Genomic DNA, 26,370 nt, shown 5'->3' on the forward strand with positions numbered 1-26,370 from the left:
GAAAGCTTTATGTGCCTGCTCTGAGGAAAACTAAGCTTGAGGTTATCTTGGGATTGGAGGATCTCAAACTTACAAGAGGAGAATGGTGTTTACCTGAAAACATGAAAAGGCTGAGATGCAAAATCTTAGTTTTCCTTCATTCTTTCATTCTTTAGGGTGATAAGGATCATCTAAGTACCAGAACACATACTGATCTTTCTGAAATAATCACTCTTGATTATCTTCTTGACTAACACTCATATAAATAACTGATTTTATGTTAAGCGGTGGAAATTATTCTTTGATCTGTGAACTGCACTATAGTGAGAGCTGGTGTCTACAGTACCTTTCTAATAGGTGGCTTGCCTGGAGGAAGCATACGTGACAACCACTTTGGGCATCAAGGAACAGATAACTGCATATAAAGTGCAGAGGTTTAATATAGCTGTGTTGGGAGGGTGGAATCTGCTTGCAAGGTGGAGGAATGGAGGTTTTAAAGAAAAAGTGGGGGGGAAAGGCTGTTCATGAATATAAGAAAATTCTTGTACTGTTACCCTATGTTAGCAAACTGAGGTATCATTCCCCACAGGTGATAAAACTCTGAACTAAGAGGTGACTCTCTTCATATGTCTCAAATCTAGATCTCTACAAAGTTCTGCTGCTTCTCCTAGGAAAGACTCCGGGACTCCCCACTTCAGATTACACAGATTGTATCAGTCTGAAGCCAGTGGATTTTTTTTTCTTTTTTTTCCTGGATATGTAGTTAATCAGGAACTGGTTATTTCCCAGTCTTCTTCCTGCAAATATAATACCTAGGCATTCAGAATTCCTTCTGGATAGCTGAGTAATAGCAAGGGGGCTTGCACATCAGAATAATGATGTGCGAAAATGGTGGGAGTTTCAGAGAAATCATGAAAATGTTATTTTGAACACAGTGGCCCAAATCCTGAAATGTGTTGAGCATATCCTTAGCTTGCTCTGACATTACGGGAATTAGGAGTCTCAACAAAATGTTGAGCAGCTCTTGGATTTTAGGCCTAATAAGCAGTTGTTACTTGTATGTTTGTTCTTTTTAGAAATTATGCCTGCTCCTGCATTACTTATTCTGCAGATCAGCTTCTCTGGATTACTTTTGGCCTAGACAAATAAGTCACAACACTGAGAAGAGGCAAGCTTGCAAAATTTAAACAAAAAGACTTTCCACAGACCAAAATTAACATTGCCTGTAGCTGTAAGTTGTGCTGCTTCCACATCAGTTGTGGTGAATCCACATTCTGGATCAGCCTTAGGAAATCGGTTTGTATCAGGTACCACCTTCTGCATTGATAGCGAGAGTAAATTGACGGAGGATCAAAAAGTAGCTGGGGAAACCTTCTTGACCCTAAGACCTTCTACAATAAATGAATAAATTTTACTGCACAGAAACAGGTAATTCAGGGTTTCATTCATAAATAGACGGCAGCTGTGTTAGGGCAGTGTTTCTGTTGTGCTGGATTTCTTATGCTGTAAAGCCAGGATTTACAGCATGCTATAAGTCAGGCTTCTGGGTCTCCCAGCTAAAGAAGCAGAGTAAAGAGGGATCTCTCCAGAACATCCCACTTTTGAATGCCTTTGAACTAGAGGATTACTTTCTGAATTATTTTAATTTATATGCTGTATTCTGCTGCAATTTGAAGCAGCTGCTGTAATGCTGCTCATAGCTGTTTGTTCCTCCTCCACCCCTGTATCTTTCCTCTAGCTAGTGCACTCTTTGCACAGGAGATGCTGTACATGCTCTCAACCCTTCGTTAAAATGTTAAGGTTTGAGGTAGACCTCATAAGGTCATTTTATCCGTTCCTCGACACTACTGCAGCATAAATGTTGATGCATTTATTTAATGATTTGCCTGCCACTTCTGACAGATGGTGGTTTAGTCTTATGCATCTTCCATGATGGAGCATCTGCAGCTCTTCTTGACATCTTGCTCAGTTGTTTTGCTGTTCTTTTCTGCAGTTTATTCTGGGCATTGTTTGGTTAGTTGAACTGGAGTTACTGTTTGTTTCTTCATCGGTGCTTTATCATGTTACTGTTTTTGTAGGCTTAGCATAACTTTTTTTTGGAGTTGAAGACTGATTGCACTGTATCGTCTCAGCTGTGTTAGAATGAGGGGCTTGGGGAGGGGAAGCGGAGCCCGCAAGGCCATTGATCCCATCTTTATAACTTTGCCCTTTTAGCTAGTAACAGATTATTTGCACGGTGGTTCAAGATTGCACAGACAGAATCAGAAGGACCGAATTTTACATAAACCATTTATACTAAATGTTTGGAATGCTGGCAACATAAATCAACAACAATATCTATTACAAATTCATCACCTTATCAGTATTATCTTTGATAGAACCAACCCTAACACGTGGGAAAGTGAAGCATAGCTCAGGAAGTTTAGCCCTTCTGTAAATTAATTATTCAGGACACACAGAACCTGGCCATTTCAATGTAGAGTAATTCTTTCTAGCCAGCATCCAGGATTTTAACTGCGGTGGCAATAATAAATAGGAAAAGTCTCAGATGAAGCCAGTATTTTAAAGTAATTAATCATCTTCCCCTCATGGTCCCTCTGCCTCTCTCTTGGTTTTCTTTAACAAGGGAATTTCGGTAATAAATCTTTAATGATATATGTTAAGAATCCTTCATTAATTCTTGTCTGCTTATTTCTCTTTTTTGATGGTTTTATGTTGTATGTTGTGAAGTGAAAATGCATGTAAAAAATCAGTTATAGAAAACTGATAGTTTAGCACAAGAATCTCATTCCTGTGCTTCCTCAGTGAAAGACTGTTCTACACAACACTACAAAGTCCAAGAAATGCTTGGACTTTGTAGTGTTGTGTAGAACAGTTGCTAATGGGGACTGTTAATAGTAGTGGGACTGTCGAATACTCGGATACTGTAAGAGAATTGCAGCATGACTATACGAAAAAGGGGAGGGAAAAAAAGGTCTGTCTGTTCCTAAATTGAAGGTGAATTAATACTGATTCTTAATTTCATAACACACGAGATGTTCTGTAGTCTCTGCTGCTGCAAATACCCATATGGGTAAGCGCAGGCAGTTGTGTTTTTCTGCCGCTAAAATAGCAGTTTAATGCTCTGCTGCAGACGAGACAGTGCATCTTTAAATAATTCTTGTTAGACCTGACCAGCCATCGTGCACATTCAATGTGACAGGGACAGATGTGACAGATCGGTTCTGACACGCTTCCATAGCGCAAGCCGGTGGCTGGGGGTGACTCGTGTCCTTCCTCCGCTTCTGTGCCCGCTGCAGGACAGCACAACGACGCGCGCATGAACCTCGCCATCGCCCTCACCGCTGCCAGGTACGGCGCTGCCACCGCCAATTACACTGAAGTGCTGCGCTTGCTCAAGAGCACGGACCCGCGGAGCGGCAAGGCGCGCGTGTGCGGGGCGCGCTGCCGGGACGTCTTAACAGGTGCGTGGCTCGCGCGCTGCCCCGAGGGCCGGGGACGCCCGGCGTGCATCGCCCGGCCGGCGTGCATCGCCCGGCTTTATCCCCCGGCTCCGTGCTTCGAAGCATGCAGATATAACTGAAAATTTTCTGCAGCAGCGTTATCGTGTTCTAGTCGAACGGAAAAGCACAGCTTTTTAGGGGAGCATGCTGTTTTCATTAAAGAAACATAGAAATAATAAAATGAAGGAGGCACGGGAAACACAGATGTTTGTAAATACCAATTAACTGACAGGGAAGACATCTTTCCAGAGTGCAGTGGCATATCATTAATGTCAATCATCTTTAACTTCTGTCAGGTTTTCACTCAAATCCTAGTGCTTTGGCAGGGTAGACTAAGCTTTACATCCAAACCCTTCTGTCAAGCAAAGATGACATTGTAAAATGCTATGTGCTGTACAGTAATAATACCATTTACCAAGTTCAAGAGTTGAGACTGAAATGTCTCTTGTTTGAGAGGCAGATACCAGCTAAAAAAACTCTTATTCTCCCCAGTCTAGTGCCCTCCCTTTGCAGATGAAATGGAATTTTACTGCAAAGAATTTTCTTTCAAATCTGGTGTTAAATGGAAACTTTGTTAATTTTTAAGAAATAATTCCAGCTGTTCTGTTCAGACAAATGCAGTATACCTTACAGTAGGTTAAAATCATAGATAGATTAATAATCCCGAGTGTCAGCGAGCAGGAAAACAAATGGTGTATGTGATTGATACTGTTTTCTTTCACAGGGCAGGAATTTGATGTCAAAGCCAAATGTGTTATCAATGCTACAGGACCTTTCACAGACTCTGTGCGCAAAATGGATGATCAGGAAGTACCAAACATCTGTCAGCCAAGTGCAGGCGTGCATATTGTCATGCCTGGTTATTACAGGTAACGATATTCAAAGCCTAAACCATTTGTAACAATCTCTGCTGGTGTCTGTAATAAATAAGGCTGCGGAGACGGATTTGCAGTTTTTACGGTAGTCTTGAATCCATGCTTTGCTCTTTAAAGAAAGGATTCTGGCACTGTGCCCATTAGAATAACAATTTTATGTATTCAGAAACAGCCCAAGTCTTGTAGTTCTTACTTTAAGCTCACCAAGGCAAAACTCTTGCTGAAGTAGAAGAGGGTTTAGGCAGAATATCTGCTTCTGATTTGTGAAGGACTCCTGTTAGAATAGTGAGTTTTACAGCTGAGTGTACTGACTGCTTGTTAGAGCCCCCTTAGAACACAAGCACCGTATAAAACCTTCTAGAGAGGTTGCCACCTTCATATAAAAATTTTTCTTGTCTTAAATATCAAACTCCATGCAATGACTATCTGCCATTGTTTTGCCACTAATATGATGCTCTATTATGGGTCCAGTCATAGTAAATATGAATACTGCATGTACACAATATAGAAAATAATTCAAAAGAACATGATTTAGCTAAATCCTAACATGGAAGGAAAGCAGCATGAAACATCTAACACTGAGAGGTTGGGAGGAATACTGTTTTGTATGAAGGAAACAATTATGGGGAAATATAAAGAATAGGGACAAAAAGGTAAGGAGCTTTCTGATATTGTAGTAGGAAGTAATCTCTTGTAATCTAGACCAATTTCTCTGCAAATGAGATCAGATCAGTAGAAGTCAGTAATGCTTCTGTTCACATCAAATTTTTGATGAATTCTGTTGTAGTCTCCAGGTAAGTGTGGTGTTTTTTCTTCTTTGAAGATACCAATATCAAATTTGGTATCTTCTCTTTGTGGAATTTTGTGAAGAAGCTGTATTCGACTGCCTGTAGGGGAATAAAAAAGTTCTAACAATTCTGGGACCTCAGTCTTAAATCCTGACACGGTTGTGGACATGAGCCCTCGCACCCATGCTTGCTTTCGGTAGAAAGGACGCATCTCCCTCTGCTGACCCCATTAAAGAACACGTTTCTGCGGCATTCTGCAAACATGCCCTATGCAGATTCCTGTTGCCTTTTTCTCGCTTGCTGCTGCTAAACCAAATCCCTTTCTACCAAATAAGACTTTTCAGTTGAAGCTCAAATATTACCTGTGGTTTCTGAAGTCATTAGCATTCTAATGGAAATTCACGATTTATAGACTTACCCCAATTCTGTTGATATTGTGCACTTATAATAATGCCTTCCATATGACCATTGCACTATTATGTGAATATAAATTCAGACTTCCAGTGCACATGTTGTTTTTGCCTGGGTTATCCCAATAGGACATGACCCATGGACTGTAAAATTGAGGCCTTTTTTTGGCCTAGTGTAAAATCGCTCTTGCATTCTGTTCTTTCCTGTGCATTTTCCACCTGAAAAATAGCAAAATGACCTGATAGTTGTCCTGAAGCAGTAGCAATCAAGAGAAATGGGTTGTAATCCTGGTTTTGTCCTGTACTGTGCAAGAAGTCCATGTGGCCCTATGCCAAAAGAACATGTAAACGTATGAAGTAGAAGTTTCTAAACTTTGAATTGCTATGTAGATTCAGAGAGAAGATGGCTTGATATGCATGATAGCTCTAATTTATGTACTGTGTAATAACCTAATAATTTTAATTGGAAATCTGGAGAATTCTTGTTCTCCTTGTTCCCCAGTGTATGTCAGCATGTGGGCATTACTTTTCTTGTAAAATAGTATCTACCCACATGCTGCCTCCACAGTACTGCTGATCAGATAAAACCGCACTGAATTTCCTTTAAGTAGGATAGCTAAACTAAGGAACTGTCTGCTAAATAAAAAATACTCATGGTATTTAATCTCAGTTGTATCAAGTGTCTGCTCCTGGTGCCAAGTGAATACTCCTGAATGAGTAAGATTGTCATTTCCTTGCATCCGCTTGCCTCGGTGATACCTGTTTTGTAGAATCTTGGCCTAAGCTCGCACAATGAAAGTTTTATAACAAACAGGTAGATATTTTTAGATATAAATATAGTTAAGAATTTGTAAAATAATGTTAACAATGCATTTATTTCTCACAGGATTTCTACCTTTTTATGTTCTTCATTAATAGTTCCAGTATTACTCTTCTCAGTAATTCTATTTTTAGTATATGCACATCTATTCCAGTAGCTGCAGTAAGTCTCTTTCACTCCTTATCACTTAAGTATATCATACTATATGCACTTCATAATTTTTCCTGCCAAAATGAGAAAGACAGGGGGATTTCAGCTACCTTTGTGCACTTGCTGCCTGAAATGTGTGTATGTATGCAATACTTCTTAAACTCTTCTGACAGACTTCAGATGTTTTCAGTCTTTCTGGAATTTTACTATCCACTGTGCATTTCAAATTAATAACACTTTTAAAGTTGAACTTGTGTGGTAAACCTTAGTTCTACTGTCTTGAAAGTCACCTATTTTCTATTTAATTGCATTTGTGGTGCTTTGGTCAAATACTTCAACTGGAAGTCTTCCATGTCTCTCTTCTGCTGTCTGTAAAATGTCATATTCTAAAGTCTACCACTTACTGACTTCAAGCTTGACAGTTCTGATCTGTTCTCCAGTTAAATCATTTTATTTAGTTTTGAAGCCACACAGTTTATATATATATATATATATATATATATATGAGACCATAAAACATATTCTGTTTTCAAGTTTCTTTCCTCATTTGTCATATATTCTACCTATATTCTCCAATTTAAATACACTGCTTTTCTGAAAAGGAAGCATATTTAAAAGTAGACGTTATGCGCCAAACAAATCCAGTTGTTTTAAACCATCTCTTAAATATCTTATTATAGCTTTATCATTAGGCTCACAAAGGGCCAAGTATCTTGATGTTTGTTCTGCTGACAGTCACTTCAAACCCATGTGTACTGTACTCCAAGACAATTCGTATTGGCCACTGTAAATTTCTAGGTAAAGGCATTGTTTTACACTTCATATTGAAGTTTGCAGTCCATAACTTACCTATTTTAATAAGTCTTTTAAGACTAATAGAGAAATCTTTCAATGAATGGTTACTGCTATAGCTTGTACTACAGTGGCATCCATTCCTTAGTAGCAAGAATTCCTGTCTTGTAAAAATGTGTTGTTTCAGAAGTATTCCTGGTATGCCCTAGTTTGGCTCTAGGGAGATTCCAGAACAGCCACTATCCTTGTGTGAGGACACTCCTGTTGGATAGGAAACTCCTTCTAAATTTGTTTCAGTGGCTTTTCAGGTATTTATACAAGATGGAATGAACATAGCAATGGGAGATTGAGAGAGATCTTCCCAGGATTGCCAGCAGTCATTAAATTAATTGGCATATGGAAGACTCAGTTTCATCCTTTCTCAGCATTTCACTATCATCTGATTTGTGAACACTTCGTTTCATAGGTGAAAGTTATCTTCAAGTTTCTACTTGTTTTTCTCATGTTTTAACCTTTTTTACCTAAATTGCATTTAAAAATTTTATTCATACTTCTGACAAAGTATCTGTTCTAAAGTTTTCTGACTATTCTGATATTGTATATTAAATCTCTAGTTTCCTCTGTCTCTAAATCAATAGCTTTTTCATTTTAGAAAGTAATCATTTGTCTGACGTGATTTACCTTTCACAAATCTGTGTTGACTTCCCCTATTAAATTGTACTTCTCCAACTGTATGCTTAAGCTGTCTATAAATATCATCTAAAAAATATTCTAATATACATGCTATATATGAAATTTTCAGCTTCTCTTCTAGCCTTTCCAGATATTGAAAACTTATCTTCAGTAATCAGTTTAGACTTCCTAAAAATGAAATAATGACTGATTCAGCTTGTAGCTGTCTTAAACAGGTAATCCATATCCAACTAGTTCTTTGTCTACCTTCAGCTTATAGTGTTAGTTACTTGAGTCCATTGAATTATTTCCCTCTGGTGGCTCTTATTAGAGTCTAAAAATATACCTCCTATCATGACCATTATCAGAAATAGATGCAGAACCTGAGGACTGCTAAGCAGACTGCAAATGTTTTTCAGGAACCAGAAGTCCTTATAAATGAAAGTCGGTGTCTTTTCTTTAAATAAAAATGAATAAACAAATGGGTATGAAAACTGTTTACTCTGTTCAGGTTCTTATAGAAGCCTTTTCTTTCCTGAAATATAGGTAAAGCTATTAAATAAGATATAATTTTGTTTTCCTTTGTGCATGTGGACTTCTTTATTTTAAGTTATACTGGAAAATGGTGATACATAAATTAAAATTCCTTATACGGAGAACTACTGTTTGTTTGCTTTTCATCCTACTGAGTCTGCCTCTGCCTCTCCCCATGGATTGCAGTATAGGAATGCCATAACAAGAGCTAAAGTATTCAGAATATACTTCCGAATACTGATCTGAATCTCTTGGGAAACTGTGGCCTTAACTTCCAGTTCAGGTGGCAGGTGGTTAGCAAACTCAAGTTGCAGCATCATTGAAAGCTTAATTTTTTTTTAATGTGCTGATAATGCTTATAACTTTAATCTTGCTGTTCTCTAGTTTTCTTCCTTTTTCTTCTTATTACTAACATCTACCCCACGAACCTTCACCTTCTGTGAATGAAGGTTGCTGTAAATGTCACGGGGCGAGGGGCTTTGTATGTCTGTGTTTCTTTGCCCTCTGTATAGGGGACAGATAATTGATAACCCAGGTTACCAGTACTTGGTCTTAAATTTGTCCACTCATATACTTGAACTCATGTTTATGTATATGCGTGTATGCACACATCAAAACTGAACTAGAGATCTGTTCTTAATTCTTCCATTCTAACATGCACTTTTTTTTGGCCTTACCTTTCCTTCATTCCATAACACTGTCTTCAAGTTAACGCTGTTTTAAAATTTACAGATTTTTGTATTTAAATTTGTACGAGCAAGACTTCCAAGAGTGAATGGAGATATGAGATGCCAAAGGCCTGATTACTTAAGCTAAAGAAGTGTCCTGCAAACTCATTTAGGAAATAAATTCCAGTAAATTCCAGTAAAATTCCAGTAACATCTGAGAGTTGTATTAAAGGACCTTATTTCTCAAAACTTCTGGGACTACCTTTTAAAATTGAGTCATGGCAACTTACAAAATAATAGCTGATCGCTTCTTAATCTTTTGGCCTAAGAACAAAAATAATGTTCTAATACTTTTAGCAGGGGCAGGAGGTGTGTAAGAACAGACTCCTCACCTTCATTCTAATGGTGCCCGATTTGTCTTGAATGTGTCTGTTCTCCATTTCAGCCCTGATAACATGGGTCTGCTTGACCCAGCCACCAGCGATGGCAGAGTGATTTTCTTCCTGCCGTGGGAGAAGATGACAATAGCAGGGACCACAGACAGCCCAACTGATGTTACTTCCCATCCGATACCGACAGAAGAAGATATAAACTTCATTTTGAGTGAAGTGCGCAACTACCTTAGTTGTGATGTTGAAGGTAAACCTTGTCTCTGTTTTTCACTGGGAGGGTACTGATGAGTCTGCAGTGTTTCAATGTGAGTAAATGCTGCTTGTCTAAAGTTTTATATGACTGCGACAACTATGGTTCTTGTTCATCTGGGTCTTTCTAACACAAGTGGGACATAAGTGTCATCTTGATCTATGTTTCAGAGCTATAAAATGATGCTTTGCAGGATATACCTGCGCTGCTTGGACTGCTTAAATGGAAATCAGTTGATCTCAGAACATTTAGATTTCATATACCTTTCAACTAACTGGCACTTACTGTCTAAGCTGCACTGCCAAGTCTGCTGGTCTTTCTGGGTTGCAAATGGCACTTTTGTGGAAGTGGGACAGTTCAGTCATACATCAACACAAGTACATCAAATCATTCACTCACTCTTCTTGAAAGAAGAGTTCTTTTGACTTTTCCCTTTTTTGTTTTTTTTTTTGTTTTTATTTCTGTTTTTTTAAGTACTTTGTTCTTAATATTTACTTTTCTTGAACTGGTAAATATCTCGTAGGGTCAGTTTTCAGTTGGAGAGGGCAGTATTATGGGTAAAAAGGAAATTTATAAATATCACTTGGTGATAGCTATTCCACTCAGTAGCTGAACTTGAGAACACTGGCTCATTTGTTGTAAGACACTGGCCCATTTGGATTCAGGGTGTTGGTTTAAAGGTGAGAGGCTTCGTATCTCATTGCTATGTCTTTGAGCCATCCGGTTTCTGTCATAGTGAGGTTTTTAAATGTTTCTGTGAAAGCTCTTGTACTCCTAGATTTCTCTTGTAGTAGCAGCATTAAAATAAATCTGAAAAGCACTCTTCTTGTCAGGAACATTACAGCATCTTCTACACTAGATCTAGGAAGCTTGCTCTTCGGAGGTTGGAAACACTAGATTACTTGTTTATTCTTCCCTAAAGTGGGTAATTGATGACTCTATTTTGTATAAAGTTAAGAAAAATAGTCTTTACAAAATGTACCATTAAGTGTCTTATGCAGAAGTCGATATAAATAAGTGTGATAGGCCAGACAGGTAGCTTAGACTGAGTTAGACTGTGAATAAGACAGAAATTTTGCAAGGTATTTTACAGAAGTACATTATGAAGTGTTTAATGCTTTAGACAGAAACCTACCTAGGTGCACGCTGTTTTTCACATATGCAATTAGCAGTGTTTATAGATTGCCTGTTATTGAATTAACAACTGTGCTGGCCATATCAACTCACTGCAGACCTGCCTTTTTGCTGCCAGAGACGGTGCCAGGGTTATCAACTTACACAGGCTTGGATGTGTTCCAACTGTTTAATTATAGTGTCACGCATGCTGCTTTTTCTAGTTTCATTAGTTTATAAACGTAATATGGTATCTTATTTCTGTGATTAACACTTCATTTTGGCAGGTTAAACATGCTGGCAGAGCACCATTGATTTCTGAAATCTATTTTGTGTTCTTTGGGGGATATTTTTACACCCTGTTATTGATTCTTCATTATCAGTTATTTGAAAGTTATAGTAAAAAATGTTCCAAAGGCTTCAGTATAAAGCAAATTGGTCAATTTTTCTATTGTAAATTTAATAAGCAACAGAATTAAGTTCATTACATTCTCTATTGGTCCCATGTTTTATTTAAAATAAACATTGACTTCAAGAGGCTAGGGTATCTTCCTACAACTGTTAAGGGCTTTTATTTCTATTGCTTGATGCCTTCAGATTTTATTCCTCTAAGTTTACTGAAAAGTCAGGATTGGCTTTAAGGGTAACTGATAAGCAGAGGAATAGCACATGTGGGCTGGAGGCAGGGAAGCCTTGTGCTCACCTTTATTGTAGAGTGGGGAAAAGTTTCTGACGTACCGTTAAGGATGGGAAGCCAGGTCCCAAAGAGGTATTTGTGTAAGGACAATGTGGACTTCTAGTGAGTTGTGTTTGACAAGTCAGCTGGGCCCTTTTGGGTTGCTCTGCAGTAACAGGTGCTGGAGGTTTGTCTGGGGGTACAAGATTTGGGGTCTGCTAATAAATAGAACATTGCTAATAAATTTTCTTGTGCGTATGTGTAATTACACTTTCAATAAGGACTCTGAATAAATATAATTTGTCAAGAGCAAAATTCAGAAAAATAGCTTACTGTATTTAAAAACAACTTTGAGGTCCTTAAAGCAGGATGTTGTGCTCTTGCAGAACAGACTTTATCCAAGGTTCCCAAATGCAATGTAATGACTGTCCTGTCAATAAAAACAAGCAAGGAGAAGCCTTGGTGCTGGGGTGGGGGTTGTTTTGGCTCCGTTTTTTTTTTTTGGGGGGGGGGGGTTATGTTTGTTTTTATTTTTTGAGTTGATAGCAAGTTCAAGAGTGGTCTCACAGTGGATCAGTTCTCAGAATATCTCTAGTCTGCTGGATTTCTACCCACTGTGAAAAATGGACCTTTCTGTCAGTGACTTGTCTGTTTTGGGGTAGAGAAAAGACATTATCGATGCAGATCAGGGCCGTGCCATTTTATAATTCTCTAGCCCAATGCATTCCATTACCCTGGAGAATCTTCTCTGTCTTTTTGAGTTGCTCGGCCAGCAGCATGGTGTGGTGCAGTCCTTGTTTCACACTGAGAATCTACTTACAGGTAATCCCACAAAGAACATAAGAGGAATGTGAGATAAACAGGAATTAGTACCTAAATTTCTTTGGCTGTTCTTTGGTTCTCGACAGTGAGAAGAGGAGACGTGCTGGCAGCATGGAGTGGCATTCGTCCTCTGGTCACGGACCCCAACTCTAAAGACACTCAGTCAATATCCCGCAATCATGTTGTTGCTGTCAGTGACAGTGGCCTTGTTACAATAGCAGGTACTGGAGGTTCATTTTAAGTAAAGCTTTGTTGGGCTTCCCCAATAAATTTTACTCAAAACTTTAATGTTCTTGCAGGATACTCCTTCACATTCCTGTACTTAATAATGATCTGTCAGTGGTAGCCTGACTGACTTGTTGGAATAAGTCTAGTAAGAATAATGAGATATATGAAGTATGAATCTGGCATGCACTATATGTATTTCTCTTAGTTTCCCCAAATAAACAAATGAATGTGTTGCTTGCAGGTGGGAAGTGGACAACCTACCGTGCCATGGCACAGGACACCATTGACGCTGCTATTCAGGCTCATGGTCTCAATGCTGGTTCCAGTAGGACTGTTGGGCTGCAACTGGAAGGGGCTGAGTACTGGAGTCCTACTCTCTACATTAGGTTAGTCCAAGACTACGGACTTGAAAGTGAGGTGAGTCATTGGTCTTTCTGTTTATGCTCTGATGCTTCTGTGTTGGAGGGTTTTGTCTTTTTATTTAATCTACTACCAGCATAACTTGTGCAAAGGGCTGTTAAATCAGATAAGACCTGGCCAGGGTAAGGATAGTTTTATAAGAAATAAGTTCTAGTAATTATTCTTTTCTCATAGACATTATATGCCATTTTTTCCTTCTCTTCTTCATAATCTTAAAATTGTTTCCAGCTTTTAAATGCATATGACAAGCCAGAGTCTCTTGCCCTTCAAGCCCAACAAAATATATGCTTCAGATGTGATCACAACGTAGCAGAAAAGAGTTGAAGCATCATTAGTCACAGTTACATTGATACATGTGTAGTAGTGTTAGTGCTGGTCTAAGCATTCACAACACAAGTAGTTTCCTCCCACACAATCAAAACCTAATACCCTCCTCACTCTATTTGTTATCAGCGATGAGAGAATTGACAAGAAAAACTTGCCTATATTTGGTGTGCTTTTGAAAGAATACTGCATTTGCTTTCAATTCCATAGGTGGCTCAGCATCTAGCTTCTACGTACGGTGACAAGGCTTTTGAGGTGGCAAAAATAGCCCAAGTTACAGGAAAGAGATGGCCTATTGTTGGGAAGCGTCTTGTATCTGAATTTCCTTATATTGAAGCTGAGGTATGTGAAAAAGCTGCATAATGCTCTTTGATTGCTTTCTCAGAAAAGAAGCAGGTTGTAGATTAGTCTGTCTCTGTAAAACATCTTCATAAGTACTTTCCTTTGAGGTCTGATTCTGGGATGTTAAAAAATATATATGAATAAAGTTCTGTGAAATATGAAATAAGTTCTGCTTTTTTTTATCCTGTTTTTGCTTTTCCCCTTCCCCAAACACATTTTTAGATATATGTATATATGACCATATTTGATCCCAGATGCATGTTTTAAAATGTTCTAAGGAAAAAGGAGCTTGTCTAATATTTCTCTTGGTATGTAGGGTGGGATCTAGTTACAGATTTTTTTTTTAATTTATTTTGTTAGTTGGGCCAGTGATGCAATTTGTGATGCTGAAAATCATTTCCAGGCAATGTTCCTGTTTACTTTTTCATCCCATTTGCCAATGCCTTCTGTTGTTTTTACCTTCCTATGAAATAGCTCATTACAATGCTCAGCTGTTTAAAAAAAATAATAATAAAAAGCATGTTTTTTTCTCTCTCTCTTTTTTTTTAACGTCTCTTACTATTCTAGGTCGTATATGGTGTAAAAGAGTATGCCCGCACTGCAGTGGATATGATTTCCCGCCGTACACGCTTGGCCTTCCTGAATGTGCAGGCTGCTGAGGAAGCTTTGCCAAGAATTGTAGATATAATGGGGAAAGAACTTAACTGGAATGAGCAGAAAAAAAAGGTACAAAGGGCGTTTTTTGTCTGAAACTGTTTTGTTTCTCTTAAGTAGTTTCCATGTTAACAATCTGAATCAGCTGAATGGAAAACTTCAAATGATGCTTTCTTCCTGCGAGAATAATTCCCTCAGCATATTTCAGTATGAAAGACTTTATCAAAACAGCTATCAACTGAATTTGTGTTGGCTGGGGGTGGAGGGGAAAAGTGAAGATCTATATCCTGGTGTTCCCTAACTTAAAAAAAATGAAAGCAAACTCGGCATTATTATCTTATTCCTGTTCAGATATTTTTTTTGTGGTGATGTTTCTCAGCAGGCCAGTCTTGGAAGACTCAGATATATGGTGTGAGACTCATCTCACTTTAGTTATGGTGTTGGTAGTGTAGCCAGCTATATCTAAGCTGATCTCTGTACCCCTCCTCTGTGGTTAACAGAGTTTGGTCAGATGACTCACCCTAAATGAAGGCATCTGCTTTGCACCGAGTTGAATCCTGCACTCGCTTTTAGATCTCCACAAACTGTCAGGAGAACTTTGGGAAACTAGTTTAGATGTAGATACCCTGTTAACTGAAATGAATCCTACCACTTCTGACTTATCACATAAGTTGCTGATCATCCTTTCTTTCTGTTTCCATCACAAAAGATGAATGTCCAGAATGTCATAGACTGCACTTCTAATGTCACATAGAGTATGGTGAAGGAAAGCAAGCACAGCAAGTGCCGTATCTAAATGGGATGTATGGATCGGAACTTCTTTCAGTCCGTTAAAGTAGGCGGGACCTATGAACGCTCACGTAATCCTTCCACTCCAGAAGGAATAGAAAGCTTCCCGTTGCTCGCTCGTGTTAGCCGTTTCATTAAGATTCTGAAGGGAGCTCGTGTGAATCCTGCCAGGCAGAGGACCTGCGGTGACCCAGGGCCTCCCCAGAGGAATATGCATAAAGAGGAGGACGCCGTCGTGTCGGTTGTCAGCTCGCGGTTGTGAGCTGAGTTGCTTGTGTGTGTGTATGTTGAGCAGCCTCCCAGTCAGAGGTGTTTGACGAAAATTAGAGCGGTGTCTCGCCCTCGCCCCGCGCGGCTTGCTCGTGTACTGATTTATCGTGTTGGCAAAGCTGTATCAATCCTTCCGTAATGACAGATTAGAAAACGCGAAGTTTCCAGAGCAAAAAACTTGCAACCGCCGTGATGTTAGAGTTGCCCGGGCAGTCCTAACCGCGGCCGTCCGTAGTCGCGGGGTCGGGCGCCGCTGCTCGCGGCAGGCTGGAGCGAAGGCGGCCGACGGGCGCTGCGTGCGCCTGTGCGGTCTACGGAGCAGCTCGTGCGGGTGCCCTAACGGCAGCGAGGCACAGCCTCTCTCTGCGTGTTGCGTTCCCTGCGTACCCGCAGGGGAGTCTTCTGGAAAAATCCTTCTTTTGGATGAGGCTAAATGCCACCCCCGCCCCCCCCCCCCCCAAGGTACTGAGTGTTGTTTCTATAACCAGACTTGGGTCATCTTGAAGTGCTACATTTTTACTGTGATTCTGTGGGTGCTTTTTTTATTTTTTACTTTTTTTTTTTTTTTTAATTACAACTTGAGGTACAAGGCAATTCCATGCATATTCAGAATGTGTTTCTTAATTTAGATCTGATAAGACCATTAACTTTAAGTCTTTTTTGGTTTGGGACTTTAAAGCTAATTGCATGCTTGTATTGAAATATGTGAGGGTAGTCCTGTATAGCTTAGGTGGTGTCCTAATATGCCTTAAAGAACAAGTCTTTTGCTAGATAAGGTCCTTGGCTTAAAGTGATATATATGCCTAGGAATTTTTTTACTGTTAGTGCAGCTATTACTCAGTATACTTGTACTTATTTGTAATCTGTGGGGTGAACCTTTCATACTGGTGACTTTTGTGGCAGATGCTTGTGCCACTCTCTTGGAACCGTGTTTGATGTACCTATAGCTGTAGAAAAGAACTGTGCGCTCTACAGTACATTATGTATTGGAGAGGTTTATCATTTTTTAATACTGGCCACGGAAGAGCTTGCGCTGAACTTTCAGGTAGTAACTTAATTTTACTACCATGAAAAATGCAGTTTAAAGCATCAGGAACCTGCCTAGTGTTGATTCTCCTGATTTTTGCTGATTTTAGACAGTTAAGTGAAACATTGTGCTAAGATACCAACTAATTAAATAGCAATTCATAGGTACAGTTCTTCCTGACATGGGTAGAAACAGCATGTGTGACTGAAGGCATGATATGATCCTAAAAGTGTTTACACAGTCCATGTGTTCTAATGCAATTATCAAGTCTAGTAAAGACTTCTACTTTTTTTTTGAGACTAAAAAGTGCCTAAGCTTATGTAACTTATTTTTTTAGATACTTTTCGGCAACCATCTGCTTAATTTTTGGACATCATATAAATTCTAGTTAAGTGGAAGGAACTAGTAAAATACTGTATTAAAAATAATTATGTAAACTTGTTATTCCTCAGAAACAGAGACAGTTTTTCTTTCCTGATGTAGGAAGAACTTGAAGCTGCTAAGAAGTTTCTATATTATGAAATGGGCTACAAAGTAAAATCTGATCAATTAACAGACAGCTCTGAAATCAGTCTAGTGCCTTCAGATATTGAAAGGTAAGTAAAGTAGAAGTAGACTTTCCTACGTTGTTAGGAATTAACTCCTGTCACACTTTTGAGTGCAGTTTTTCTCACTGATAATCCTTAACTTGCAGATACAAGAAGCGATTTCATATGTTTGACAAGGACAAGAAAGGGTTTATTACTATACTGGATGTCCAGCGTGTCTTGGAGGTAACATTTTCTTATGTTCTTTTATTTTCCTTTTTAAAGCTCTTAGCTAAACTGCAGAGTGTGGCATAAATAGTGCTGAATAATCCAGTGACATTCTTCTCTATTTTTTGTCTAGAGCATCAGCGTTCAAATTGATGAAAATACACTTCATGATATTCTAAATGAAGTAGATCTGAACAAAAACGGACAGGTCGAGCTCAATGAGTTTTTGCAGGTAGGCGTTTCTTTGTAACGAGGGCTGTAGCTTTAATGAACACAGGCGTGGGCATTTATTTATTTCCCCCCTCTGTCCCCACCTTTGCTGGAGGGTGGGTTGGAGACGAGGGGAGCGACGCTTGGGTAGTGCAGTAGTTTTAATGCTATTTGCCGCATCATGAGACAAAAGTGACTGACACACAACCATCCTCGAGCAACTTTGAAACACAAGGATTTTTCCTGTGCAGACATTGATCTTATAAGACCCAAACGATAGGCACTATTTGGAAAATCTACCTGAATCTGACTTTCTAATGTAGAAATGCTGTTTAAATCAAGTCAAAATGAGATAATTGCCCATTGGAAGTTATATTGCACAGTTATGTACATTGACATTTATGTGGGCCTAATAAGTGGTTAAAATATTCAGAATAGTTTAGTAAGTACTAGAGAATGAGGAAATATAAGTTTGTTGTTGAAGCGTATCTAGTCTGTACTATCCTCCTTTTACTTCTGAATTAACTAAAGGTGCCTCAGTTTGTATGAAAGATAGTGCATTAGCAACGCATACATCTTCTGTTTGCAAGGCTTTAAAATAAGAAAATTAAGGGTGCTACTAAAACGTTTGTTTGCTCAGCTCCCCTTGCATGAGCAGTTTGTTGCCAGCCGGCCAGTTTTGTTTTTGTGGAGTCTTTCTTGGTCAGGTATTTCAAGTGACTGCCATGTCTTTCCTGCGTGGTGGCAATGATGAATGCCGAACATGAGATAAATTAATGCTGGGGATTTTGGTCAATGTCAGCCCTTTCTTCACTGTGTCAAGTTAAACAAACAAGATCAAGGCAGAGGAAATGGTAATTGTCTCTCTCGAGATGAGCTGTGGATAAGAGCATTGTTGAATCTAAATGCAGAAAATTTTCACAGGTTGTGTCCAGCATTACAAAAAAGGAGTATTTATTTGCCTAAAATGCAGTGGTTTAGTTGTGTGAGTAAAATGCATTAAAAAAAAAAAGGAGGGGGGGAGGAGAGCAAGAGAGAAACAATAGCTTTGGGAGCTTATGCTTATGGATTTAAATAAGAAAATCACAGGTGGTTTTCTGGCTATTGAAAAAGGTCTCCCTCTCATGTCCCTTTGCATATGAAAACTTTAATTGGAAAAAGAACCATTTACTGTAATGGCTGTGTTGAACTCTAATTTGGTTAGTTTGGATACATTGTGGTTAAGAATTCAAAACAACTACAAATTATGCCTGCTGTGGTGGGTTTGGTTTTTTTGGTGGGTTTCTGGGTTCTTTGTTTTACTCTGAATTGTCTCATTAGGGATAGGAATATTTCTAAAATATAAATGACAAATCACTACTTTGCTTTTTTCAGTGTTTATACTTTTTTTTTTTTTAATTTTGTAACTCATTGGCCAATAGCTTCTCGTATGCATTTCACAATGTAATCTACGTATTTAAAACTGCTGATTGGCACTGCAATAACTGGATCATTTGTGCATATGCACTTTCTTCCTATAGAGGTGGACAGCAGCCCACAGGGAGCTGCTGTGCAGCCAAGTGTTAAGGAGGAAGTGTGGTAATAAAATTAATAGGAGGTTGCCATGGAAGGAACAAAATACATTAAATGTTTGTTTAATTTTTTTAATGGATCTGTTAAGTCAGTTCCCAATACTTTTGTGTTTGCTTTCTGAAAACTTTCAAGTAATTGCATTTTACCGGCAGAATGCTTGTGGAAAGCCGTGTGCAAATATTTGTGGACGTTTATATTAGAATATAGGAACACGTTGTACCAGGGTGGGGAGCGCAGCAATGCCAAGTGGTTTCATTCGGCCAGTTGTAGATTGCCAGTGTAACTCAAATAATAGTCTTGCAGGAACGGCTCTCAGCAGAGAGACTAATGCTTCCAGGTGTTTCACAAATCGAAAATGAGCTGAATTGATCAGTGTTTATGATGGACAGGTCATTCGGATTTTAAGTTTGAGCAATTTTTTTCCTCAGGCATTAATATTGTGCAAAGCAGCCCTGGTCTCCCGGTTCGTATGTAGTGTTTTTGCACCTTAGTAGAGGAACTCTTCTGCATCTGATCGTCAGTCTGTTGCATCGCTCTCTTACTCAGTGGTGCAAACTTGCAGCGTTTCCACTGTGGGAGTGATGCAGAGTTTTAACAGTGCTCGTGTATATGTGGAACTGTCTTAAGAGTGATCACTTTTGCTTAAGGCTTACATACAGAAGCCTTGTGCTGCCATCGTTTACGCTCCAGAAAAGGAGGGAACCCTTCGAAACTAGTTTTGGTGCGTAAAGGCAAAAGAAGTCTCTTAAATCGGGAGGGGACTTTTTTCCAGTGCCGTATTTCCTTCGGGATCCCGACAGATCTGCGTATCAGCAACTCTTATCTTTACATGGCAGCGCTGAAGGATCAGCCAGCTTTCCAGGGCTGGAGGGGACCCGCGGCCACCAGGCCTGCTCAGCTCGGGATAACTTATGGTCCCTCTGCCGAAGAGCACGCAGCGTGGTTAAGGGAGGGAGACACGGGGCTGGCGGTGGGGTAGGTCAGAGCGGAGTGGATGGGAGCGATGGCAGTGCCCGTCCTCCGGGAGCCCTGGTGCATCCGTGGGAAGGGAGACGAGGGCGAGCGGCAGGTTCAGGTGCTGGGGGACTTCTCCTACCACTTCCAGCAGCTGCTCTTGCTGCCCCTGGCGCTCTGCTCCCCGACTCTGGTGTCCGCGTGTTTCCTCGGGGCTCCGCAGGGTATCCGAGAGGTGGGCGGCTTCCGAGCCCCTTCCAGGTCCGTGAGGAGCCGGCTCCCTCCTCTCCCCTTGCCCTTCCCGGGCAGGCATCCCCGCCTGGACAGGCGGAGGCTGACTGTGTGCGGTACCACGTCTGCCCAGACCCGGCTCCGGATACCGTGTCCCAGAGAAGGGAGGAAACCTGGAGGGTTCTTAGCACTCAGTGGGAGTAAGAAATTGCTTGCTTTTTTTTTTAAGTGCTGATTGCTTTCCATATTAGTCTTTTACAAGCTGGCCGCATGTAATTTCAGGTCTAATGCTCATTTTATCCATGGGATAAAGAAGAATTTAACTAAAATCTTAGCACTAGTCTGTGTTCATTAAGGTAGAGCTGAGCCCAGTTTCAAGGACTTAAAGGCAAATTAGTTTTTAAAGTCTATAAAGGAATTTGGATTTGAAAGAATAGTGGGAGTCAAGTACGCTCTCTCTACAAAGCAGGGCAGTTGAAGGAAAAGGGCTATAGCCCAGGGTCACTGGTAAATCAGGAAATGCGTTCTCCTTATTCCGTGTTTAGCTACTTTCAGATTATTTAAAAAAATAAATAAATAGAGCCTATAGAATAGATGGGGTATCCTACATTCTTAACTGACATTGAAGAAACCTGGTGTTGATGGTTGCCTGCACCGTTGCCTCCAAATAGATCGTATTTGATACTTTTCCTGCCACCTGTGCCTGGGCAACTGCTATTCCTGGAAAACATGGATGAGCTTGATGAGAGGACGTGGCTCCCCAGACCTGCCGGTTCCTCCCGTCGGCGGCCACCTGGCAGCATGGTGTCCCCATGCCCCTCGCGCAGCGGCACTGATGGTGCGGAGTCGCGCGCCTCGGCTCGTGCCCTGGGCCCCTCCGTACGCCGTGCTGGGGGTGGTTCGCATGGCGCATGCGTAGGGACCGGTATCGATTACGGCTGTCCTGCTGTCCGCCTCGCTGTTTGCTGGGATCTGCCCGTGAAGGGCTGTAGCTTCTGCGGTTTGCTCTTGGTCTTGCAAAGAAGCTAATAGTATGCTCCAAAATGTTGTTTCTTTAAGCTCATGAGCGCTATTCAGAAGGGCCGCGTCTCTGGGAGCCGCCTGGCTGTCCTCATGAAGACTGCCGAAGAGAACCTAGGTCAGAGGGTGGTAATTCCCGTGGACCGGAGCGGTGGTGGACTGTGAGTCTGAACAGCCTGCTTGCGGCTGCACGTAGCTGCCTCCCAAGGCGGAAACACATTCCAGTGCTTTTGACTCTCTTTGCTCGTCCAGGATGACTTGTATCTGTCCATACGAAAACACATTGGTGCATTTGTTTTCTTTATTAATGGTTTTCCGTACAGCTCTTAATACCCCAGTATGTGGCCTTTTGGAATGGGTATGCTTTAGACGTAGTTTATTAACAAGAGTTCAAGAATCCAGTCCAGAAGATTTGCGTGCCGTCACAGGTGCATGTGAACATGCAGCCTTGTTCATTAACTTCTAGATCACCTTTACCTTTAAAGAAAATGATACTTAGAAAGTGAATTCCCACTTTAAAGAGAGCATTACATGGAATTCTGCAAATATGTAAAACTCAAGTGTCTAAAAGCTGCCGATCTGTCCTCCTCGGAAAAGAGCAAGCAGGAAAGCTGATGTTCCGGAGGTCAGGATAGTATCACAAAGCAAACAAAAACCTGAAAACTTCCTCAGGTAACTGTTATGCTAAGGAGTTGTCATGATTATTTACAGAGCCTTGCATGGATGGTTGCTTTTGCTCTTTTCAGTGCTGTATTATTTCAGTGGTATCAATACTTGGCTAGACAAAAATACCAGCAGTACGAAGCTGGAAAACTACAAGACTAGACAAAATCTTGATTTATCACCCACAACTTACAGTTTTGATGTTAAAAGCGGGGGGGACAACTCTCCTTTCTCCCATGTTTGTAAAAATAAGCTTCCTTTAATAAATTGCATTGTCTAGCAAGTGATGTTTTATGCTGTAAGGTGTTTCATACTGTTTCCAATTTTGAACAAGTACTGGTGATATGTAAAACGTGACAGTTTTTGATAGTATAATAGTCTTAATCATTTATTTACAAAATTCTCAAATACAAAGTGAAACAGTGAAATTTATTTTGTGTTCCAGTAGGTTTTTATAGAAAAGTGAAAGGGCTATTTTTCAGCAGATTAATATAAAGATTAAAAAAAAATAAGACCACTCATTGGAGCTGTTTTCAGCAATGTTGCATCTAGCTGTTTGCCTTTCTTTTGTTAAACTGACTAGGATCAAGATCAGATGGAAGATTTCTGCTTAATACAGAGCAACAAAGGGAAAAATAATATCTTATTGATTAATTCCTCGTTCTTTTGTATTCTTTGAGTATAAATACCAGTTTACATCTCAAACCTGAAGCCTCAGTTCTAAGGTGAGAGAATTTCTACTTGTATAAAATCCAATAAATTCTAACTGATGTCACCACTTTCACTAATGCGATATAGCAGTACAGTAATGAACAGCAAGGATTACCTTCAAAATTTTAAAGGGAAAATACATGCATACACAAAATAGAGGTGCAGAGGAATATTAGTATGTAGTGTGATAGTAATAAGTACAGATCTTTTTTGGGCTGGGGTCCCAGTCTTTTAAACAAAACAAAAAAAATTTTGAAAAACAGTAGATCTCTAAAAATGGGAGCAAGGAAGCCTCCTTTAAAATTCTGTGAACAACTCTATTTCTCTCAGTCCAGACACTTAGTAAAATCTTCAGCAAAGGAGGCAGTCCTTAAGAAATCTCAGGTAAAATGCCTTTCAAATGGTTTTGTTTGTTAGGGTGTTGGGTGTGGGGGTTTATTATTATTATTATTATTTTGCCTTGTGCTGAAATGCAGCTAATGCTAGGGGGATCTGACTTTCCTTGCTTTGAGTCCGATGCAGGTTAGGCACCGTCTGTTTGAATGAGGCTTTGCACACACTTGACAACGTAAGGATTTGTTTTATGAACAAAAGGGGTTCGTTTCTGTGGTCCTATTAACTTTTCCTTTTGAAACATATTCCAGCATTTTCAGATAAAGTATCTAAATGTTTGGCACAGCTTCACACTTCAAAAACTCTCTCCAAATAAAAGTAAAGAACACAAAAACAGACTTTACACGTATTACAGAATTGGAGGGAAATGAATGTACAATACACAGGTTATTTTGATTCAGTGAGCAAGGTAAGGAGGGAGGAAGGGGTTAAGATTCTGTTATTAATAATTAAAAAAAAAAAGTAAAAGTGGCATAGGAGCTTTTCCAGGCCAAGTAAAGAAAACAATTGTGTTTAATGTGTTTGGTGTGGTTTAAAAAAAAAAAAAAAAGAGTGAAGGAGAATTTTTCTTTCCTTTAAATGGCACTGTTGATACAAGTTTCTCTGTAAAGCCAGGATTTTCTGTTTTGTACACAAATGCTCTTTGGGGGGGGGGGGGGAGGATGTTTTTGTTGTTGCTGTTTTCTTTTCTTTTTGTAGCAGTGCATACAGAATGTGATGTTGGGATTTTTTGGGCTATATGTTTGTCCCCTAAAATGGATTTGTCTTGCATCTTTGGCACTTTACTGTCATGGTTCTCTGCTTTTTTTTGTATGGCACAGCAAGGTCTTGTATAGCTACTTTGTATAGCAAGAGAATGTTGCCTATGTTAGTTAAAACAGTTAAATCCATATGTGAAAAAAAATCTAGAACTACTAATTTCATCACCCTGCATTTGTTTTCTGAAAAATTCCCCCCCCACACGTGAACGTGCTGCTGAGATGGTTGTAAAATGTGACTGTTTGTGTTGTTCTGATCCTAGGTGGAAAAATAGTATTGCAATTTTGAGGTGGGAGTTGGGATTTCTGGAGGGTGTTCAGTTGTTCTGTTTTTTTTAAATCATCTGAAATCTACTACTGGGGTGTTGTGTGTGCGTATGTACATACTGCATGTTTTTACATGTGGCACTTACGTGTTTTGTTAGGTTATTGTTCTAGATTGAACTGTTAAATACTGTGTTTGAGGCTTGTCATTTTTATAACTGTCTTGGTGTTTTATTGCCGCTATTTATTACTTTTGATATACAGAAAGAGCTGCATGCATTTATAGAGCAATAAGAGGATGTATTTAATGTGCCTTGTTTTTAACTGAATAAGAACTGAAAGCATGAATCAATAAAACTGATTAAAAATGGTCCATTCACTGGCACCTTGATGTTATGGCAGTTACAGAAATAACTTTGGTTAGTCTTGAAAAAGTTTAAAGGTGCAAAATAGATGCTTTTTAATAAAACATGACATAATTTTATCTGTGTGTTGCCACTTCAGCTCAGAATTTAGCACTTTATAGTTTAAAAGTGAAAATTCGGAGTTAATACAGTATTTAACATTCTCGGGGAGTGCAAGCTGTATGCGTTCCCTGATGACATACAGGTAAGGTATTCTGTACTGCAATCTCCTACTAAAATTACAACCAGCCTATTGTGACTGGTATTTTTTTTTTTTCCTCCCAACAAAATCCAGGCCAAGTGTTCCTTTGCACACTGATGAATTTTATCATAACTAAAATCAATAGAAATGAATGGAAAAGATTACATAATCCATTTTGATCATTTTACATGTCAAGTTAGTCCAGGGTTGCCATGTGTTGATTAATGTTCTGACAGAAAAAATGCTATATATTTTCATTGTCAGTAAATCAGTAAAGCTGTTATCAGTTTTAACACAAATTTTATAATCTCCATATTTTTTTTATAGGTTTTAATTTACACATGTAACAGGGATACTCCACAGCTGCAGTTTAGCTCTGCTGAATACAGAGGTTGTGTATGTGCAGCCAGAATAGCTCCTCTCCCTGTATCCTACACGCAGAGAAATAAACAGGAGTGATACCTCCAGAGTATAATTACAAAGATTATGAATTTTATATAATCTGTGGTGTGTAAGTAGTATGTCAGAAAACATTTGCTGTAATCATCTCTGTCTCAAATATTTTGCAGCGCTAAAATTGCCTTGGGGCGTGATCCTGAATTTGTTACTCGAGACAAAACTCTCATTGAAATGAGTAGGAGTTTTTCTAGAAGAGTATTTCGGGACTGGGTTCCCTTGCTTTGTATGATTTCTTCACTGAATGTTAGGAATTCAGATTTATTGCAACTTATGTTCACTTGCTCACTGCAGCCTGTTTTAGAAATATGATATGAAATATCATAGCAACATTAATATTTAAGCATTGATGCTTGAGCTGGGTGGTTCCCGTGTCAAATATGAACTGATTGCATCTGTTGAGGAGGGAAAACCATCTTCAATAAGGATGAATCTTTGCTCCTAAATAAGCATTGTTTTTTCCTTACTGAAATGAAGGCTCTTTTGTATTTTTAGGTGCGTTCTCCCTCAAGGTTTTAGTCATCGTTCCCTTAATTACCCCGCGGGCTGTGAACGTGTGCATCCTGAAGCAGGAGCTTTGACATGCACAAAGCATGTGCACAGGTACTGTGACAAGAAGGTTATAGACTTCATTTCAAAATCAATACTTTTCTCACTCTGAAGATGCCACGGCTGCAAGCGTTTGCTAGGGTAATCCCTCCTCTTCATATATTGCAAATAAAGCCAGAGACTAAATATTGCTCTCCTGAGCAAGCCTTTTTCTTACTATTTTTTTTTCCCTGCAACTGTCTTCTGCAAGGACCATTATGTATATTAGATTATCCAGTTGGTTACGAGCAGCGGGGACCAGTTTCCGCAGAAATTTGGGAAATTCTAATTGTTGTGCGTTTCACTGAACTTGACCCCAAGCAAACGTCAGCGGCGGCGGCCGCGCGGTGCTTTGTCTGCCTTGCCGACCCGACCCGCCGCAGCCGCAGCCGAGGCTGCTCAGTGCAACTTGGCAGGCTGCAGCTGCGTTAACCCCTCGCGTTTCGGCAGGTTGGGCCGTTTTCCTTCGGCGGCGACTCTTAGCGTTCCTGGGGTGGCTCCGAACACACGGTGCGGCGGGGCGTTTTCCCGAGAGCAGCGTGTTCGTGCTTTCTGACGGCGAGCTAGCGTGTAGCCCCAGTTCAGATATCTGAAATAGGATAGCGCTGTAGCTGGCTATGTGTCACTAGTCCTTCTCGACAGGCTTTATTTAACTAAATAAGGCAAATTTGGTTCTGTCTTACCAAGATAC

The 26,370-nt window shown here is 39.8% G+C and overlaps 1 protein-coding gene across 5 annotated transcripts in view; it reads left to right on the forward strand.

Annotated features, from left to right (window-relative positions):
• Positions 1–26,370, forward strand: part of GPD2 (glycerol-3-phosphate dehydrogenase 2) — a 96,444-nt gene that overhangs the window by 41,130 nt on the left and 28,944 nt on the right. For 2 of the 5 annotated variants that reach the window (XM_026058269.1, XM_026058270.1), the window contains 11 exons: positions 3,279–3,443; positions 4,207–4,351; positions 9,637–9,830; positions 12,531–12,665; positions 12,914–13,089; positions 13,627–13,758; positions 14,326–14,484; positions 16,982–17,094; positions 17,193–17,271; positions 17,387–17,485; positions 21,280–24,404. In XM_026058269.1, the coding sequence (XP_025914054.1) occupies positions 3,279–3,443; positions 4,207–4,351; positions 9,637–9,830; positions 12,531–12,665; positions 12,914–13,089; positions 13,627–13,758; positions 14,326–14,484; positions 16,982–17,094; positions 17,193–17,271; positions 17,387–17,485; positions 21,280–21,405 (1,523 nt within the window). In that variant the 3' untranslated portion in view covers positions 21,406–24,404. Of the gene's footprint in view, positions 1–3,278; positions 3,444–4,206; positions 4,352–9,636; positions 9,831–12,530; positions 12,666–12,913; positions 13,090–13,626; positions 13,759–14,325; positions 14,485–16,981; positions 17,095–17,192; positions 17,272–17,386; positions 17,486–21,279; positions 24,405–25,586; positions 25,786–26,370 lie in introns of those variants that run through there. The other 3 variants (XM_026058272.1, XM_026058271.1, XM_026058273.1) reach the window with 2 other exon arrangements.

The sequence above is a fragment of the Apteryx rowi genome, unplaced genomic scaffold, assembly GCF_003343035.1.
Source record: "Apteryx rowi isolate R43461 unplaced genomic scaffold, aptRow1 scaffold_145, whole genome shotgun sequence".
In the NCBI taxonomy this organism is placed as follows: Eukaryota; Metazoa; Chordata; class Aves; order Apterygiformes; family Apterygidae; genus Apteryx; species Apteryx rowi.